Source organism: Anolis sagrei, chromosome 5, assembly GCF_037176765.1.
Source record: "Anolis sagrei isolate rAnoSag1 chromosome 5, rAnoSag1.mat, whole genome shotgun sequence".
NCBI lineage: Eukaryota > Metazoa > Chordata > Lepidosauria > Squamata > Dactyloidae > Anolis > Anolis sagrei.
The window spans coordinates 17437358-17456906 of record NC_090025.1 but is presented as its reverse complement, the minus strand read 5'-3'; the positions used below and the strand labels follow the sequence as shown (position 1 = coordinate 17456906).

Below are 19549 nucleotides of genomic sequence, written 5' to 3'. Positions count from 1 at the left end.
ACGCAAAGTAAGCATTTGCAGTATAGTTGATTTTGCCCAGGGGCGCTCTTGAGGCGCTCTTGGGGGAAAACAGACCTTGACATATGCGAGTTGCAGTTACTGGGATGTATAGTTCACCTACAATCAAAGAGCATTCTGAACTCCACCAATGATGGAATTGAACCAAATATGGCACACAGAACTCCCATGATGGAGATGGATCAGTGATTGGTTGGGGGGGGGGGGGGCAAAATACTGTTTCTTACTGTTGAAAATTACCTAGGGTCGCCTCTGGATATGAGAGAAACCTCCCAAAGGATGGGAAAATATCTCAACATCTGGCCCTCCCCTGGGCAACGTCCTTGCAGACGGCCAATTCTTTCACACCAGAAGTGACTTGCAGTTTCTCAAGTTGCTCCTGACACACACACACACACACAAACTTCCATGCAGCAATCCTGTGACTATCTTTATCATAGTTTGAGCACTGAACTATGACTCTGGAGACCGGGGTTCAATTCCCCATTTGGCCATGGAAACTCATGAGGTGACCTTGGGTGAATCAAACACATTCAGCCCCATAAAACCTCATGTTATCACCATATCTCTGATACGACACAGCAATAACAATATTTATCACTTCTTAGTTTTCTATGCTCAGCATACCCAATGTCAAATATCAAAACATTCAGGCATCCCCTGGGCAATGTCCTTGCAGACAGCCAATTTTCTCTCGCGCCAGAAGCAACTTGTAATTTGGGTTTTTGTAGGTTTTTTGGGCTATATGACCCATGTTCTAGAAGCATTTTCTCCTGACATTTTGCCTGCATCTATGGCAAGCATCCTCTGAGAATGCTTGCCATAAATGCAGGTGAAATGTCAGGAGAGCATGCTTCTAGAACAGTGATTCTCAACCTTGCTAATGCCATGACCCCTTAATGCCATTCCATATGTTGTGGTGATCCCCAACCATAATATTGTTTTCGTTGCTACTTGATACGTGTCATTTTAGTACTGTTATAAATCGTAATGTAAATATCCGATATGCAGGATATATTTTCATTCACTGGACTAAATTGAGCACAAATACCCAATATGCCCAAATGTGAATGCTAGTGGGGTTGGGGGGAGGGGAGAGGATTGATTTTGTAATTTGGGGGGTGTAGTTGCTGGGATTTATAGTTCACCTATAATCAAAAAGCATTCTGAACTCCACCAGCAATGCAATTGAACCAAACTTGGCACAAAGAATTCCCATGACCAACAGAAAACATTGGAAGGGTTTGGTGGGCATTGACCTTGAGTTTGGGAGTTGTAGTTCACCTATATCCAGAGGAGCACTGTGGATTCATGCAATGATGGATCTGGACCAAACTTGGCACGAATACTCAGTATGCCCAAATGTGAACACTGGTAATCTGGGGAAAATAGACCTTGACATTTGGGAGTTGTAGTTGTTGGGATTTATAGTTCACCTACAATCAAAGAGCATTCTGAACTTGACCAACAATAGAATTGGGTCAAACTTCCCACACAAAATCCCAATGACCACCAAGAAATACTATGTTTTCTGATGGTCTTCGGCGACCCCTTTGACACCCCCTCACGACTCCCTCAGGGGTCCTGACCCCCAGGTTGAGAAACACTGTTCTAGAACATGGCCATATAGCCCGAAAAAGCTACAAGAACCCAGTGATTCCAGCCATGAAAGCCTTCGACAATGACTTGTAGTTTCTCAAGTCACTCCTGACACACACACACACAAAAGTCCATGTTTGGTAAGGCTAATTTTCATACCGTGTTTGGAGGTGAAGTATTTAATAGAGCAATTCCAAGCACTTTGTAGTTCCTCAAAGAGCAGTTGGGTTTACTTCCAAGTAAACGTGCATCATCCTTTTGTGTGTGACTCTAGTTTCCAATGAAACATTCCCAGGAAAGGATTGCCAGAGCTTTACCTCTGTGCAATGCTCACTTGCTCCTTGGCTCATACAAAACTTTCCAGGAAATAAGAGGCATTTTCTTTATGCATTAGTATCTGTTGACTCTCTTAATTGTACAATAAAATAGCGGCAGAACAAAAGTACGTCAATATAGAGCAGTAATCAAATTGGATGACTTTGACTTCAGCTTCTTCCTTGTGTACATTGACAGCTAATCATCAATCTTGGAGAGCTACAAAGGTTAGCTGGTTCAAGGAGTCATCTCTATAGTTACATTGAGTTCTTTGCCTCCTTCCAAGAGCTCGGTAACTAACAGGTAGGCATACTGTATTATGGATGTTTCCTGGGTTATTTTACTAAATTGTCTTTTGAAATAAGTAAAAGTGCTTGAGATTGGCCTTTGAAATCTCTGAGGAAGGGAGACGATTGCAGAAAATCTTAATTTGAGGAACGTACGAGTCAAAAGCAGGACCTGGGATTTTCTTCAAAAGGAAGTACATGTCTCTGCATGCATGGAACTCTCTCAGATTGAAAAGAAGTTTTTCTATAAACTATGTAGTTTTCCCACTCTTGTCAGGGTCCTTTGCTCTTAAATCTAGTGTATGTTAAGGTTTTAAGCCCCCCCCCCCCCCAAAGTTTATGCTGTGTTCCTCTCCCTATTATTACTCCCAAGGAGACCACAGTCATTGACTCAACTGGATTTACTGACCTGTGGATTATTCTTCAGCAGTTCATTGAATGGGTCTACTCCAGTTTTGTTGTTGTTGTTGTTGTTGTTGTTGTGTCAGGAGCGACTTGAGAAACTGTAAGTGGCTTCTGGTGTGAGAGAATTGGCCGTCTGCAAGGATGTTGCCCAGGGGACGCCTGGATGATTTGATGTTTTTATCATCCTTGTGGGAGGCTTCTCTCATGTCCCCGCATGAGGAGCTGGAGCTAATAGAGGGAGCTCACCCGCCTCTCCCTGGATTCGAACCTGCGACCTGTCGGTCTTCAGTCCTGCTGGCACAGGGGTTTAACCCACTGCGCTACCGAGGGCTCCTCATGTTGTGAGGAATTATTTTTGTTGCTACTTCATAACTGTAATTTTGCTACTGTTATGAACTGTAACGTTAATACCTACTATGCAGGACTGTATTTTCATTCACTGGACTAAAGTTTGCACAAATATCCGATACGCCCAAATTTAAATATTGGTGGGATTGGGGGGAATTGATTTTGTAATTTGGGAGTTGTAGTTGCTGGGATTTCTAGTTCACCTACAATCAAAGAGCATTCTGAACTCCACCAATGATGGAATTGAACCAAACTTGGCGCACAGAACTCTCATGACCAACAGAAGATACTGGAGGGTTTGATAGACATTGACCTTGAGTCTTGGAGTTGTACTTCATCTACCTCCAGAGAGCACTGTGGATTCAAACAATGATGGATCTGGATCAAACTTGGCACAAATACTCAGTGTGCCCAAATGTGAACACCGGTAGAGTTTGGGGAAAATAGAACTTGACATTTGGGAGTTGTAGTTGCTGGGATTTATAGTTCACCTACAATTAAAGAACATTCTGAACCCCACCAATGACAGAATTGGGCCAAACTTCCCACACACAACCCCCATGACCAACAGAAAATACTGGAAGGGTTTGGTGGGCATTGACCTTGCGTTTTTGGAGTTATGGTTCACCTCTATCCAGAGAGCACTGTGGACTCAAACAGAGATGGATCTGGACCAAACTTGGCACGAATACTCAAAGTGCCCAAATGTGAACACTGGTGGAGTTTGGGGAAAATAGACCTTGACATTTGGGAGTTGTAGTTGCTGGGATTTATAGTTCACCTGCAATCAAAGAACATTCTGAACCCCACCAACGACAGAATTGGGGCAAACATCCCACACAGAACCTCTATGACCAACAGAAAATACTGTGTTTTCTAATGGTATTTGGCGACCCCTCTGACACCCCCTTGTGACCCCCTCAGGGGTCCTGACCCCTAGGTTGAGAAATGCTGGTCTGCTCTAATCAATAGGGTTTTAAGGTTTATTGCATGGTTTTACTTCTACTTTGGCAACCTTATAAATTTGGCTAATAAGGCAAAAATGACACGATCAAGTTTAACAGATATTACAAATTGGTTACTTACAAGAATCTATAGTAGGTTTTATGAGATTTAATTTCAGAGTTGGGTTTTGCTTGAGTTTTGAAAAGAATTGAGAAAAGTTCACCTTTTAAAAAAATGCAGGGTATAAAGAAGTTAAAATATGCCAAAAAAAATTGCAGGAGGAACTGAAACTGACTTATGTAAAACATTAATGCAAGAAGAACTGAAATTTACCTTTAATAAAAAAAACTCAAGTGAGGAGAAATGAAAGTGACCGTTTTTTCCAATTCAGCCCAAAGCTTTTAGTGCTTATCTATTTGGAGCAGGCATTTCAAACTCTGTCATTTCATATTCTACAATAACCATTAAATATAAGGCTTGTCACCTCTTTTTTTTAGGAGTTCCTCCATTTTCAAGTTGCTGGTAAGGAATAGTTTTACTGCATTACTTTCTTCCTTGAATTTGACCTTGGTTTTGAATTAAATAGTTATCAGAGTATACCGTATATATTTGAGTATAAGCCAAGTTTTTCAGCCCTTTTTTAAGGCTAAAAAAGCCCCCTTGGCTTATATTTGAGTCAAAGTTATTTATTATTTTACTGGGTTATTATTTTATGATATTCATTATTTTACTCTATTTACTATTATTATTATTATTATATTTACATTATTTTACCCTATTATTATTGTTTTTATGACATTTATTATTTTATTCTATTTATTGTTATTCTATTTATTATTTTACTCTATTGCTATTATTACATTTACATTATTTTACTTTATTATTTTTATTATATTAATTTATTCTATTGTTTTTATTACATTTATTAGTTTACTCTGTTTATTATTGTTATTTTTATTACATTTATTTTATTCTATTTATTGTTATTACATTATTATTTTACTGTATTGATATTATTACATTTACATTACTTTACTTTATTATTAATTTTATTATATTATTTACTCTATTATTGGTATTATTGCATTTACATTATTTTACTCTATTTATTATTATTATTACATTTATTTTTATTCTATTATAATTACATTTATTATTTTACTCTATTGATATTATTACATTTGCATTACTTTACTTTATTATTATTTTTATTATATTATTTACTCCATTATTGGTATTATTACATTTACATTATTTTGCTCTATTGTTACTACATTTATTTTTATTCTATTATTATTCTTATTACATTTACATTATTTTACTCTATTGTTGTTATTTTTTATTACATTTATTATTTTACTCTGTTATTATTATTGGAAGGAGACGTAAGCACATTTACATTGAAGAAGGTTAAAATAATGGTTTAATCAGAGTTGGATAGCCTTATCTTAAATTACAGTTCTATGTAAACATTCAAAAACATTTCACCTACTGATGCCTCAATTAATGTCATTTTATTGGTATCTATTTCTATTTTGAAATTTATCAGTAGATGCTTCATTTCCCACCCTCGGCTTATACTCGAGTCAATACGTTTTCCCAGCTTTTTTTGGGCAATATTAGGTGCCTTGGTTCCTATTTTGGTCATCTTATACTCGAGTATATACAATAATCTCCTACTTAATTTAAACTAAAAATTGTTTAGCAATGTTACAACATGATGGTCCTTCAAGTTCATTATAAATTTAAGTAGGGTGTAATATTTGCCACCCAATGCTGGGAAGTAACAGAAAGATATTGTAGGAAAGAGCTGAGATTCCAATGAAAATATGTAGATAATCTTGGGGAATTTACATTGCAATCCTATATATGTCTCCTCAGAAGTAAGTACTCCTAGCCAATACAGAGGAACATATCCTCTAACTGTCCCAATTTGGCAGGGACAGTCCCAATTAATCCTCTGTTATCTCAATTATTAAAGATGCTTATATGATCGCCAAGTTTTCCCTTTCAGCTTTCTCTTACATCAGTTGATGCAAACTGAGTTCAAAGTGCAAAAGCGTTCGCATTCAATTCACTCAGCAAAAGGGAGAGGAGAAGGCTTCCTCTTCCTAATGGACTCAGGCAAAAGCAAATTGGGTTGTTGTAGGTTTTTTCGGGCTATATGGCCATGTTCTAGAGGCATTCTCTCCTGACGTTTTGCCTGCATCTATGGCAAGCATCCTCAGAGGTAGTGAGGTCTGTTGGAACTAGGAAAAAGGGTTTATATATCTGAGGAAGGACCAGGGTGGGACAAAGGACTCTTGTCTTCTGGAGCTAGGTGTGAATGTTTCAACTGACTACCTTGATTAGCATTTGATTGCCTGGAAGTGCCTGGATCAAACTTTTGTTGAGAGGTGATTAAATGTCCTTGTTTGTTTCCTCTCTGTTGTTGTGCTGTTGTAATTTTAGAACAGAATTTGAACAGATTTTGTTCATTTTCATGGTTTCCTCCTTTCTGTTGAAATTGTTCACATGCTTGTGTATTTCAATGGCTTCTCTGTGTAGTCTGGCATGGTGGTTGTTGGAGTAGTCCAGCATTTCTGTTTTCTCAAATAATATGCTGTGTCCAGGTAGGTTCATCAGGTGCTCTGATATGGCTGATTTCTCTGGTTGAAGTAGTCTGCAGTGCCTTTCAGGTTCCTTGATTCGTGTTTGGGCACCATGAAAATGTCTCCAGCAGACAAGCGTCCTTTGTCTCAACCTGGTCTTTCCACAGATATATAAACCCTTTTTCCTAGTTCCAACAGACCTCACTACCTCTGAGGATGCTTGCCATAGATGCAGGCGAAATGTCAGGAGAGAATGCCTCTAGACCATGGCCAAATAGCCCGAAAAAACCTACAACAACTCAGTGATTCCGGCCATGAAAGCCATCGACAATACATCAAAAGCAAATTGCTGCAGCCTCCCCTAAATTGCCTTTTCTTCTACTACACTATTATGTAGTTTGGTTATACATGTGCGGGTTTGAGATACATAGTAAATAGCTCGTATCTGGGAATATTATTACCTTTGGGAATATTATTACTTTTATGAATCATATCTGATTCAGTGGTTAAACTCTAGTTGAGACTGACAGGTTTCTAGCCATGTAGTTCCATATTCATATGTGTTCATCGCCGCCTTCAGTGTAACATTTGATTCATTGGGATTGCAAAAAACCATCATGATGCATATTCCATTCCACAGAGACAAGACTCATACATTAATGCAGGCATGGGCAAACTTTCTAACTGGTGCCGCATGGTGAGCCGGAGCGGGGTGGGTGGGCCGGAACGGAGGGGGTTCTCCCCAAGTCCCCTCCCTGCCTATTCCTCCCCTTCCTCTTCTCTTTTGGAGGCAAAAAGTGAAGGAAAGACGGGAAACATTTGGATCCCAAAAGGGTTGGCCTTGGTCAGGATGCGATGGTGGATGGGAGAGACAAAGTGCATCCATTAGACCCCATCTTGCCTACTCCTGATATAGAAATCTAGAATCCTAGAGCTGAAAGAGGCCCCAAGGGCCATCTAGTCCAACCCCCTGCCATGCAAAAAGGCACAGCAACAACAATTCTTTATTGATTAGTCAATTTTGACCATATCAAAACATGCAAAACATACAAAACATACACATACAGTAAAACCATATATGAATACAAGGCATCATGGCCTACTGGCCTGTCAACCCACTCCTAAATAATTGAGCAACTACAAGATAAAAAAAGTTAAAAGATTAAAAATTGATTAATTCCTTAAAATAGGGTTAGGGTGGGGGGCATGGGTAGGTAAAACTAGTGGCGTGTCCATATTAAGTTTTTAAGTTTGAGTTTTGTTGATGGCAGCAAGGTCGCCTCTCTCTGCTTCCATCTTCTCATGGATGGCCAGCGCTTTTTGGGTAAAAAGAGTCACAATCAAAGGCACAAGAAGGCACAATCAAAGCACTCCCAATAGACAACCTCAATGGAAAAGCCTCCAGAGAAGCAGACTCCACCACACTCCCAGGCAGCCTATGTCACTCTTTGGCAACTCTTACTCTCAGGAAGTTCTTCCTAATCTTTTCAGTGCCATTTGAACCCATTGCTCCCTTGTGCCCTGGTCTCTAGAGCAGCAGAAAGTCAGTTTCCCCTTCCTTCTCCCTTTGAAATCTTGAAACATGGTTCTCATGTTTCCTCTCTACATTCTCTTCTCCCATCTTAACATCCCCCAGGAGGAAAGGAGGAAGGAAAAAGAGGAGGACAAAAGCGAGGAAGGGAAGGATGGAAGGAAGGGTAGAAGGGAATGGAAAGAGGAAAGACAAAAGGAAAGGAAGGAAGGAAGGAAGGAAGGAAGGAAGGAAGGAAGGAAGGAAAAAGACAGAGGGAAGGAGGGAGGAAAGAGGGAAGGATGAAAGGGTAGAAGGGTAGGAAGGAGGAAGGACAAAAGGGAAGGAAGGAAAAAGACAGAGGGAACGAGGGAGGAAACGAGGGAAGGATGAAAGGGTAGAAGGGAAGGAAGGGAGAGGGCAGGAAAAGAAGAGAGAAGGAAGGAAGGATAGGATGGTGAGAGAGGGGAGAACCTGAGAAAAGAGCCCAAGGGGCAGCATCCGGCCCCCGGGCCTGGGTTTGCTCATGCCTGCACTATTGGTTGCAAAATAGTTATATCCAACACACAAGCAATAATAATGCAAATGCCAGATATGAAAATGGGTCTTGATTTGCACTATACAAACATGATGTAGAATTTCAGCTGTTGATTATAATAGGTAAAGGTTTTCCCCTGACATTAAGTCCAGTCCTGTTCATCTGCCATATTTTCGTCTCTTGGGTATCTTCTCCTAAGATACTGCTACCCAAAAACATTGTTTGATACACTCTATCTGGAAAAAATGGTTGTGGGGAAACTTAAGTATAGCCCTCTCAGCACTCCCCTTGAAATCATTATGACAATAGATATCATGGTTTTGCTCGACAGTTATATAATGTACGAATTCTACCCAATGGTATTCATTAATTGTATTAATATGTATAGTAAATGTAAAGGTTTCCTTTTGACATTAAGTTTAGTCATGTCAGACTCTGGGGGGGGGGGGGTGCTCATCTCCATTTCTAAGCCAAAGAACCGGCATTGTCCATAGACACCTCTAAGGTCATGTGGCTGGCATGACTGCATGGAGTGCCATTTCCTTCCCGGAGCGGCACCTATTGATCTCACATTTTCATGTTTTCGAACTACGAGGTTGCCAGAAACTTGGGCTGACAGCAGAAGCTCACGTTGCTCCCCGGATTCGAACCTGCAACCTTTCAGTCAACCAGTTTAGCAGCTCAGCAGTTTAACCCACTGCGCCACCAGGGGCTCCATATTGATTATAATAGAAAATATCAATTTCATACCAGTACTGAGGAAGTTAGAGTTATTTGAAAATATAGTTGGTACTCCATAGCCATGGATTCTGCATGCATGGATTCCACCATCCACAGCTCTAAAATACTATATTTAAGAAGAAAAAAATCCAAAAAAATAAACCTTGATATTGCTATTTTATATAAGGCGCACCATTTTACTACAGCATTGTTTATGATGGGACTTGAGCAGCTGTGGATGTTGGTATCCAATGGGGGAAGAGTGTTGGACCCAAACCCCAGTGGATACCAGGGGACCATGGTCTAAAACAATGTTTCCAGGTGTTTTGGGCTGCAGTTACCAAAAGTCTAGGTCAGTATGAGCAATGCTCAGGGATTATGGGAACTCCAAACATCTGGAGGACCAAACATTAAAAACTGGTCTAAAATGGTAGTACAAAGCTGCTAGTGCAAAAGGAAACCCTTTTCCTTTCCTTTACTAATTCTAACAAAACCATACAGTTGCAGCAACTGAGCAGTAAAAGTTTATGAAAGTAACATGAACTCATCAGCAATGAGTAAGTATTATTTCCCAAACTATGCATGCCACATTTTTCCTTCGTATCTTCCACTGGTTGTTCTAGCAGCTGGTTTTATTGTTGCCTGAACTGAACATGTCCTGATGTTTGAGGATACGGCACCTAACTTGTACAGTTTAATATAAAATCACTGGATGTTTGCACTATTTTTTACTGTAAGCAGACCTTTCTTCACCAGGGCTCTTCCTTATCATCACTCTTTGTTTCCATATCCCACACTATTGGAAATGCTGGCTAAGGTGATTGGGACTTCCAGTTCAACAACATTGGGTCTGCATGACTCAATATGGAGATGGGTAGAGTTGACACTTTCTGTTTATCTGTTGGATCTTGATGCTCGGAAAAGGAAAGCTTGCAGTAAAGATTCTTTGCTCCAATTGTGTTGCTATACGTTTAGACTTCTCTTGAAAGAACACACCAAGATATACACAGGGGCTGAAGATATCATACATCTTTATGGTTTGGAATACAAGAGTCTGCCTATTCATATAGGGCCTTAGCTACAATGTCATCAATCACCCAAAACCTCTGGTGCCTACCAGAGCCCACCTTCTCACACCTCCACACAGTTGACTTTTATGGCCGGTTCATGTGTCCTTGCAGCACACTATCCTCCCTTTCAGTCATGTGCTCTATGTCAGTACCAGGGAGCTGATACGAGGGTTGAATGAAAAGTAATGCCTCCACCTTCGTAACTCCTCAACAGATGGCAGTACTGGTATGCGGCAGGTACTGACTTGTTCAATAGACTCTCCTCTACAGTTCCATTTTGGTGGGAAGCCTTAGCATTGAATGGTTGTGTTGTTAAAATGTGAAGCATGGAACTCTGCACAGATGGTTGGTCAATGCGACTTAAGCAACGTGCAGTCATTGAATTTTGACAGCAGAAGAAGTCAAAGGAGATTAATCAGAATGCAAGTTGTTTGTTTTGATTGTGTAAATGTCAGCACTGTGTGTCGTTGGGTGGGTAAGTTTAAAGATGTGGAGGTGGGAACATCTGACTTGCGTGACAAAGAGTTAGACATCCTGTGAAAGCAACTACCAAGTTTCACAAGCAAAAGGTTGACAGGTTGATTCAGGACGATTGTTGTATCACTCAGAGAGAAATTTCAAGCATAATTGGCATTTCACAAGAACATGTGGGTCTCATGTATGGCCACCAATGCTTCCTCCTTGGCAAATGTAGAAATTTCACAAACCGAAAGTGCCCTGCCACTTTGTTGTCAGGGTGAATCTGAAGGGCCTGCTTCCTTTGGTCCTCAGGCACATAAATCTTGCAGCCTTTTACCCACACCCCCTCCTTGTAACTCAATTCCTGTTTGTGGTCTCTGAGCCAGGAATCTCTTATTTCTCCCTCTTGAGGCGACAGGCCCCAGGTTCCGGCTTCCCTTTGTTTGTTTGGCTCCTCATGAACGCCCCCATTCCTAGTTCGGCCATCAGCCATGTTCTCTATGTCAGTCTGGGGAGCTGATAGTTGCATGGCATGAGTGATCATGACACTTGCCCATTTATGTGATCTGCATGCCAAGATAAGTTGTTCTTGCTGCATTTCTTAATATCTCCTCAATTAAAGACAGAGAAGGAAGATTTACTGGAAAGTTGGGCAATGGCAAATGGATGCCTTCCTCTTATAAAGCTAACTGCAAGTTGTCAAAAGTTGACCTGTGTGTGTTGTTTGCCTATAGGCACATTATTCATGTTCAGATGTTTAAAACCTATCTCAATACATTCATTAGTGCCAAGGTTTGAGTCTCCTTCAAGAGAGACAAAGTTGCATATAAACAAATAGAAGAAGAAGAAGAAGAAGAGATGCATGATGAAAATGGATGAAGAAGTTAATTATGAAGAAGATGAAGGTGATGATGGTGATGATAAAGATGAAGATGAAGAAGAAGAAGATGATGATTATGATGATGATTATGAAGATTATGATGAAGATGATGATTGGTAGGAGCTCCCAGACAAGTATGCATCATTCCAAGCTACAAACAGATAATGTGTGGAAAGCCTTATCGTATACACTTGTGTTTAAGTTGAACTTGTATAAATCAAGTGTTGGTTTGAGGCTAAAATCATGGATTTTGATATGACGGCAGAGAGAGTAAACAAGGTCAGTGCTTCTTTCAGGTTCTCTTGGGTTGGACTAAGCGCTTGCCTTTCACAACATAGATAGGATTTCCTTTTTGATGAAGAGCTAAAAAACCATACTTACATGGAACCATGGACAAGTCAACCCATGTTTGGAAGGTCAATTTCTAGACTTCTCTACAAGTATATCCAGTATGCATTTTGTGAATTACCATGACTTATGTTTGCAGAATGGTTTTGTCTCTTGTTTAATCCCTTCTTTCCCTCCATTAACCAGCCACCTTCGATATGAACCCTCATCCAGTGGTCGTGACTCAGCCACAGGTTGTGGTTGTCCAGCAGCAGCGCAACCATTGGCAGACTGGACTGTGTGACTGTTGTTCCGACTGCGGCGTCTGTGAGTGCAAATATTCCTATTAATTGCGGGAGAATTAACGGTGGGACTTACTGTCTTACAAGGCCAAAAGATGTTCATAATGAAAATTAGGGGGTGGATTCCTATTTGTAATTCCATGTCCTCCAACTGTCTTGATTTGTCAGGGACAATTGCATTTAATCTCCTCCCTATTTTTAAAATGTTCCAGTTTCTCTTTCTTCCTCCCATTTCTCCCCTTTATCCCCAACTTACTTCAGTTGCTGCAAACAAAGTGGAAAATGTAGTTTGCATTGACTTAACTCACTAGGAGAGAGAGGGTAAAAGTATCAGCATCAGTTAGCAAAATGTATACAGATGCGGCATATCCACAAGAAGTATATTCCAGTGGTTAGTCGCTGTTGTGAAATCTGTTGTGAAATCTCTATGCCACATCTGGCCCCCTATCTCAGTAAAAGGAAATGTTAAGGCAGTGGTTCTCAACCTTCCTAATGTTGAGACTCCTTAATACAGTCCTCATGTCATGGTGACCCCCAACCATAAAATTATTTTCGTTGCTATTTCATAACTATAATTTTGCTACTGTTATGAATTGTAATGTAAATATCTGATATGCAGGATGTATTTTAATTCACTGGATCAAATTTTGCACAAATATCTGATAAACCCAAATTTAAATATTGGTGGGGTTGGGGGGATTGATTTTGCCATTTGGAAGTTGTAGTTGCTGGAATTTATAGTTCACCCACAATCAAAGAGCATTCTGAACTCCACCAACAATGGAATTGAACCAATCTTGGCACACAGAACTCCCATGACCAACAGAAAATACTAGAAGGGTTTGGTGGGCATGGACCTCTGAGTTTTGGAGTTGTAGTTCACCTACATCCAGAGAGCACTGTGGACTCAAACAATGATGGATCTACACCAAACCCAATATGCCCAAATGTGAACACTAGTGGAGTTTGGGGAAAATAGACATTGACATTTGGGAGTTGTAGCTGATGGGATGTATAGTTGATTTACAATTAAAGAGCATTCTGAACCCCACCAATGATAGAATTGGGCCAAACTTTCCACACATAAACCCCATGACCAACAGAAAATATTGTGTTTTCTAGCAACCCCTCTTACACCCCCCCCCCCAGGGGTCCCGACCCCCAGGTTGAGAAACACTGTGTTAAGGGGGGGGGGGTTAAACTTTTCTTTGCAAGTAAAGCTTTTTTCTGTTTCTGTGGTTAGTCTCGTTTTCTTGTTTTCCAATAGCAAGTTGCTGATAAAAAGGAAAGAAAAGGTGACTGGATGAATAGAAGAATATTACAGAACTTGGGTCTATAGTTTATTTAATAAGGCTTACAATTGTTATCTGCCCTGCTCTTGATAAAGTGGTATATTTTGGAAAGTTTTGATGTTCTTCTCACCTCTGCCTCTCTCTAGTATGTTGTGGAATGTTTTGCTATATCTGTTTGGGATGCCAAGTGGCTGCTGACATGAACGAATGCTGCCTCTGTGGCACAAGTATGGCATTGAGGTCTGTCTACAGGACAAGATACGGGATCCCGGTAAGTGGATTGTCTCGTCCAGGAATAGGCAAACTCCAGGTTTGTGGGGTTTGCTTTGTGTATGCATGTGCATTTATATTTTTACTAGAAAGAAACTTGGGACTAAACAGGTGGAAGCAGTTACCAAACAGAAGCTTGGAGAGACAGCAGATATAAGAGGGTTTTTTTTTTTTATTGTTCAGTGCTCTCTCATGCAAAAAATTTAAACTCGATCTGATTTCCTTCTTTCACATTTCTTTGTTCCAGTAGAGTCATTACGAAGGAGAAGAAAAACATTATTACAAAGCTAAATTAGAAGTCCTAATTCAATCGAGCTGGAGAGCAATTAAATACTATTTATTCCAGCAAGCCGAAAGCTGATATTTTGAACACCTTTCCTGTTCACATTATAGTACCAGAACCATTCTGGGAAATGTTGATAGCTGAGAATTTTATGTCTCATCCCCCCCACACACCTCTAATTGCAGCTTCTATGGTCTTGTGGAAACAAAAATGGGTGGTGTGAAATTAGCTTACATTTATAACTTAACATGAACTTGTTAATTTCAATTTGTCTTTTTTGAGCAAAGATCCTTGATCGCTTTATAATAATATACATTCTTAGGAGTGGCTGAATGTGGGCAGGGAAAGGATTAAAATAAGTTTGGCGAATATCAGGTCCTGCAGCAAAAACGAGAACATTCCTGATCATTTGGAGGTTTCTTAACTTTTCTGTAGGTTTTTGCATCATGTTCTAAAGGATTAAAATGCCTCTCCTGATACTTACCACTCGACTGTAAGCTGCTCTGAGTCCCCTTCGAGGGTTGAGAAGGACAGGATAGAAATGTCCGAAATACAGTAACAGCTTTAAGCTTGAAATATTTGGATAGTTTTGGTCCCATCTTTCTGTCATTGGGCCACTCTCAACTAGAATGTGGACTCCCCCCCCCAAAAATTGAATTTGGCCAAAACAAGATTTTCACCTTTTGGGGGCAAAACATGCTTACGATCACTTTAAGTAGCCTCCTCACAAACAACAGACATACGGAGTAATTACAAATATATATATATATATATTAAATGCATCTACAACTGTGTGGATCATAATAAACCATGGCAAGTTCTTGGCAGTATGGAGATACCAAGTCACCAGGCTTGGGCAAACTTGGGCCCTGCAGGTGTTTTGGACTTCAACTTCCATAATTCCTGGCTTCAGGCCCCTTCCTTTAAGCAACTTAAGGGGGAAAGGAAAGAGCCTGAGGCCAAGAATTGTGGGAGTTGAAGTCCAAAACATCTACAGGGCCCAAGTTTGCCCATGCCTACAAGTCACCTTGTTTGTCTCCTGAGGAATCTGTATAACGACCAAGTAGCAACAGTAAGAACAGACCACGGAACAACAGACTGGTTCAAGATTGGGAAAGGAGTATAGCAGGGTTGTATACTCTCAACCAACCTATTCAATACAGAACACATCATGCGACGTGCGACGCTTGAGGAATCCAAGGTTGGGGTTAAAACTGAAGAAACATTAACAACCTTAGATATGCAGATGATACCACTTTGATGGCGGAAAGCAAGAAGGAGCTGAGGAGCCTTCTAACCAAGATGAAAGAAGAAAGTGCAAAAGCTGGGTTGCCGGCAGGACTGAAGACCGACAGGTTCCAGGTTCGAATCCGGGGAGAGCGTAGATGAGCTCCCTCTATCAGCTCGAGCTCCTCATGCGGGGACATGAGAGAAGCCTCCCACAAGGATGATAAAACATCAAAACATCCGGGTGTCCCCTGGGCAACGTCCTTGCAGACGGCCAATTTTCTCACACCAGAAGTGACTTGCAGTTTCTCAAGTCACTCCTGACATGACTAAAGTTAAACATCAGAAAGACCAAGATGATGGCAGCCAGACTGATTGATAACTAGAAAATAGAGAGAAAAAACATGGATGGAGTGAAAGACTTTGTATTTCTAGGAGCGAAGATTACTGTAGACATAGACTGCAGCCAGGAAATCAGAAGATGTTTACTTCTTGGGAGGAGAGCAATGACCAATCGCAGTAAGATAGTGAAGAGTAGAGGCATCACACTGGCAACGAAGATCTGCATAATTAGAGCAATGGAATTTGTTGTAGTAACCTATGGATGTGGGAGATGGACCATAAGGAAGGCTGAGCGAAGGAAGATAAGCGCTTTTGAACTGTGTGTTGGTGGAAAATTCTGAGAGTGGCTTGGACTGCAAGAAGATCCAACCAGTTCATACTCTAGGAAATAATGGAGGGAAGGATATTAGAGGCAAAGATGAAGTACTTTGGCCACATAATGAGAAGACAGAAAAGCTTGGAGACGATAATGATGCTGGGGAAATTGGAAGGAAAAAGGTAGAGGGGCTGACCAAGGGCAAGATGGATGGATGGTATCCTTGAAGTGACTGGCAGCTGGGGGTGGTGACGGTTGACAGGGAGCTCTGGCGTGGGCTGGTCCACAAGGTCACAAAGAGTCAGAAGTAACTGAACGAATGAACAACGACACACTATAGAATGAATGCAGTTTGACACTTTAACTGCCATGGCTCATTGGAATTTTAATTTTAGTCTTTAGCCTTCTATACCAAAGTGCTGGGGTCTCCTTAGTTTCAAAATGAAGCCTCACTTTGCTCTTTATTTTAATAGGGATCCCTCTGTGATGACTTCTGTACCGTGCTGTGTTGCCCTGTTTGTTCCCTTTGCCAAATCAAGAGGGACATCAATAGGAGGAGAGAACTCGGAATCTTCTAGGAAGGTTGGTAGGTTTTGCTCCGTGGATATTGCTCGGCAAATGCAATGGCTGGAGAAAATAGTATTAATGTAATCTACTATGTGGTATTAATGACTCAGAGCTTTGTTAGGAAAGCATTAAGGTATCTGGTTTTTTAAAAAACTACTTCCCAAAACATTGTCTCTTTAGCATGGCCTAAGAAAGGAGATCCAGTTGGAGCAATGCAGATGAGAGGTCACATATGAATGAGCCTTGGAAGTAAACAACTACATTAGTGATACAAACTTGAACCAAGATCCTTATTAAGGAGCAAATCCCATTCAAACCTGTTATATCTGCCACATTTTCGTCTCCCTTAAGATATTGCTACCCCCCAAAAATGTTTGATACCTTCTATCTGGAAAAAATGGTTACAGGGAAACTTAAGTATACCCCTGTCAGCACTCCACTCGAAATCATTATGGACACTAGATATCATGGTTTTGCTCCACAGTTATATAATGTACGAATCCTACCCAATGTCATTCATTAATTGTATTAATATGTATAGTAAAGGTAAAGGTTTCCTTTTGACATTAAGTTTAGTCATGTCAGACTCTGGGGGGTGGTGCTCATCTCCATTTCTAAGCCAAAGAACTGGCGTTGTCCATAGACATCTCCAAGGTCATGTGGCCAGTATGATCGCATGGAGCACCGTTACCTTACCACCAGAGTGGTACCTATTGATCTACTCACATTTGCATGTTTTTGAACTGCCAGGTTGACAGAAGCTGTGGCTAACAGCGGGAGCTCACCCTGCTCCCTGGATTTGAACCGCTGACCTTTTGGTCAGCAAGTGCAGCAGTTTGACCTGCTGTGCCATCGGGGGCTCCAATAATACGTATACTGATGCCTTATTTTACTGTCATAAAGCAGGCCTACAGTAAAATAGTAACTCAGTAAACATTCCAGCAAAATAAATTTAATATCTTTGTGGATCGTTATTATTACGAATGCCTGACCCCCCTCTAAATGTTGTTTCTTTTCTTTCAGATGTACCTGTCCTGAAGTTACATGATTCAACATTCTGATAACAAAAAAAATTCTTAGCTTGTATTAGTAGTTTCTAAGCAGTGTTTGTTTATGACTGGAGAAGTATGTGCTCTGCTCATACAGCTTCTTTAATAATGTTCTTTTATACAGGAAACCTTATCTATAAAATTAACCTTTCATATGTTGTTGGCAATGTTTCTTGAGACTGAGGTGCATTGTGCTTCTAATAAACCTCTATTCTGTGCAAAAGGGAGTATGCCTTTTTTGTTCTCATCTTTGTACAACAAAAGCTTATGTTAACATTTAACTATATAGTGTCTTTGACGTATAGAATCATAGTTAGAAGAGACCTCATGGGCCATTCAGTCCAACCTCCTGCCAAGAAGCAGGAAAATCGCCTTCAAAGCACCCCCGACAGATGGCCATCCAGCCTCTGTTTAAAAGCCTCCAAAGAAGAAGCCTCCACCACACTCCGGGGCAGAGAGTTCCACTGCTGAACAGCTCTCATCGTTAGGAAGTTCTTCCTCAAGTTCAGGTGGAATCTCCTTTCCTGTAGTTTGAAGCCATTGTTCCGCATCCTAGTCTCCAGGGCAGCAGAAAACAAGCTTGCTCCCTCCTCCCAATGACTTCCCCTCACATATTTATTTATTTATGGCCATCATGTCTCCTCTCAGCCTTCTCATCTGCAGGCTAAACATGCCCAGCTCTTTCAGCCACTCCTCATAGGGCTTGTTCTCCAGACCCTTCATCATTTTAGTCGTCGTCCTCTGGACACATTCCAGCTTGTCAAGATCCCCCTTCAATTGCGGTGCCCAGAATTGGGCACAGTATGCCAAGTGTGGTCTGACCAAGGCAGAATAGAGGGGTAACATGACTTCCTGGGATCTAGACACCATACTCCTATTTATGCAAGCCAAAATCCCATTGGTTTTTTAGCTGCTGCATGACATTGTTGGCTCATGTTCAACTTGTTGTCCACGAAGACTCCAAGATCTTTTACACATGTACTGCTCTCGAGCCAGGCAAGGGATGATGTTTTTGAAGATGTTTCTGATTTTAGTGAAATTTCCCAGGTGCAGGTAGAGGAGGCGAGCTCTGATTCTCAGGCTGCTGATTCCCAGTCCCAGGGTAATGAGTTATTCGACCTTGAAGGCTCTGCAGATTTAGATAGGGAAGATCGCTTGCAGTTCAGGGTTTGCCACAGAGAGAGGTTAGAGGTCAAAGGAATGCTTTCATGCTGGGAAAGCATATTAAACGAGCATTTTGAAGTCAACTCTTGGTCAGTGCAAGACCAAACAACCTGGTAACTTCTCTGGAATTGCCTTGGCTTTTGGGGCAATGCTCTTGGTTTCTTGGGACTTTGTCTTGTTCTTGGCTCCTTGGGACTCTGTCATGCTGCCATGAAATCTTGTTTGATCAATGCCTTTGGATTGTAGAATCATAGAATCAAAGAGTTGGAAGAGACCTCATGGGCCATCCAGTCCAACCCCCTGCCAAGAAGCGGGAATATTGCATTCAAAGCACCCCTGACAGATGGCCATCCAGCCTCTGTTTAAAAGCTTCCAAAGGAGGAGCCTCCACCACACTCCGGTGCAGAGTTCCACTGCTGAATGGTTCTCACAGTCAGGAAGTTCTTCCTCATGTTCAGATGGAATCTCCTCTCGTCGTTTGAAGCCATTGTTTCGCGTCCTAGTCTCCAGGGAAGCAGAAAACAAGCTTGCTCCCTCCTCCCTGTGGCTTCCTCTCACATATTTATACATGGCTATCATATCTCCTCTCAGCCTTCTTTTCTTCAGGCTAAACATGCCCAGCTCCTTAAGCTGCTCCTCACAGGGCTTGTTCTCCAGACCCTTGACCCTTTTAGTTGCCCTCTTCTGGACACATTCCAGCTTGTCAATATCTCTCTTGAATTATG

At 41.1% G+C, this 19549-nt stretch overlaps 1 protein-coding gene across 2 annotated transcripts; it reads left to right on the top strand.

The window, feature by feature from the left end:
- The first annotated feature begins 4289 nt into the window (after nt 1-4289).
- Nucleotides 4290-17906, top strand: PLAC8 (placenta associated 8). Of its 2 annotated transcripts, none has more exons than XM_060776227.2 (5): nt 4290-4439; nt 12220-12339; nt 13753-13877; nt 16518-16630; nt 17635-17906. In XM_060776227.2, exons 2-4 carry the CDS (start codon nt 12231-12233, stop codon nt 16620-16622), a joined length of 339 nt encoding a protein of 112 aa, XP_060632210.1. In that variant the 5' UTR covers nt 4290-4439; nt 12220-12230; the 3' UTR covers nt 16623-16630; nt 17635-17906. The 2 variants fall into 2 exon arrangements, with proteins under 2 accessions (XP_060632210.1, XP_060632208.1); XM_060776225.2 differs by having other exon boundaries at nt 4293-4439; nt 16518-16626.
- Nucleotides 17907-19549: the final 1643 nt, after the last annotated feature.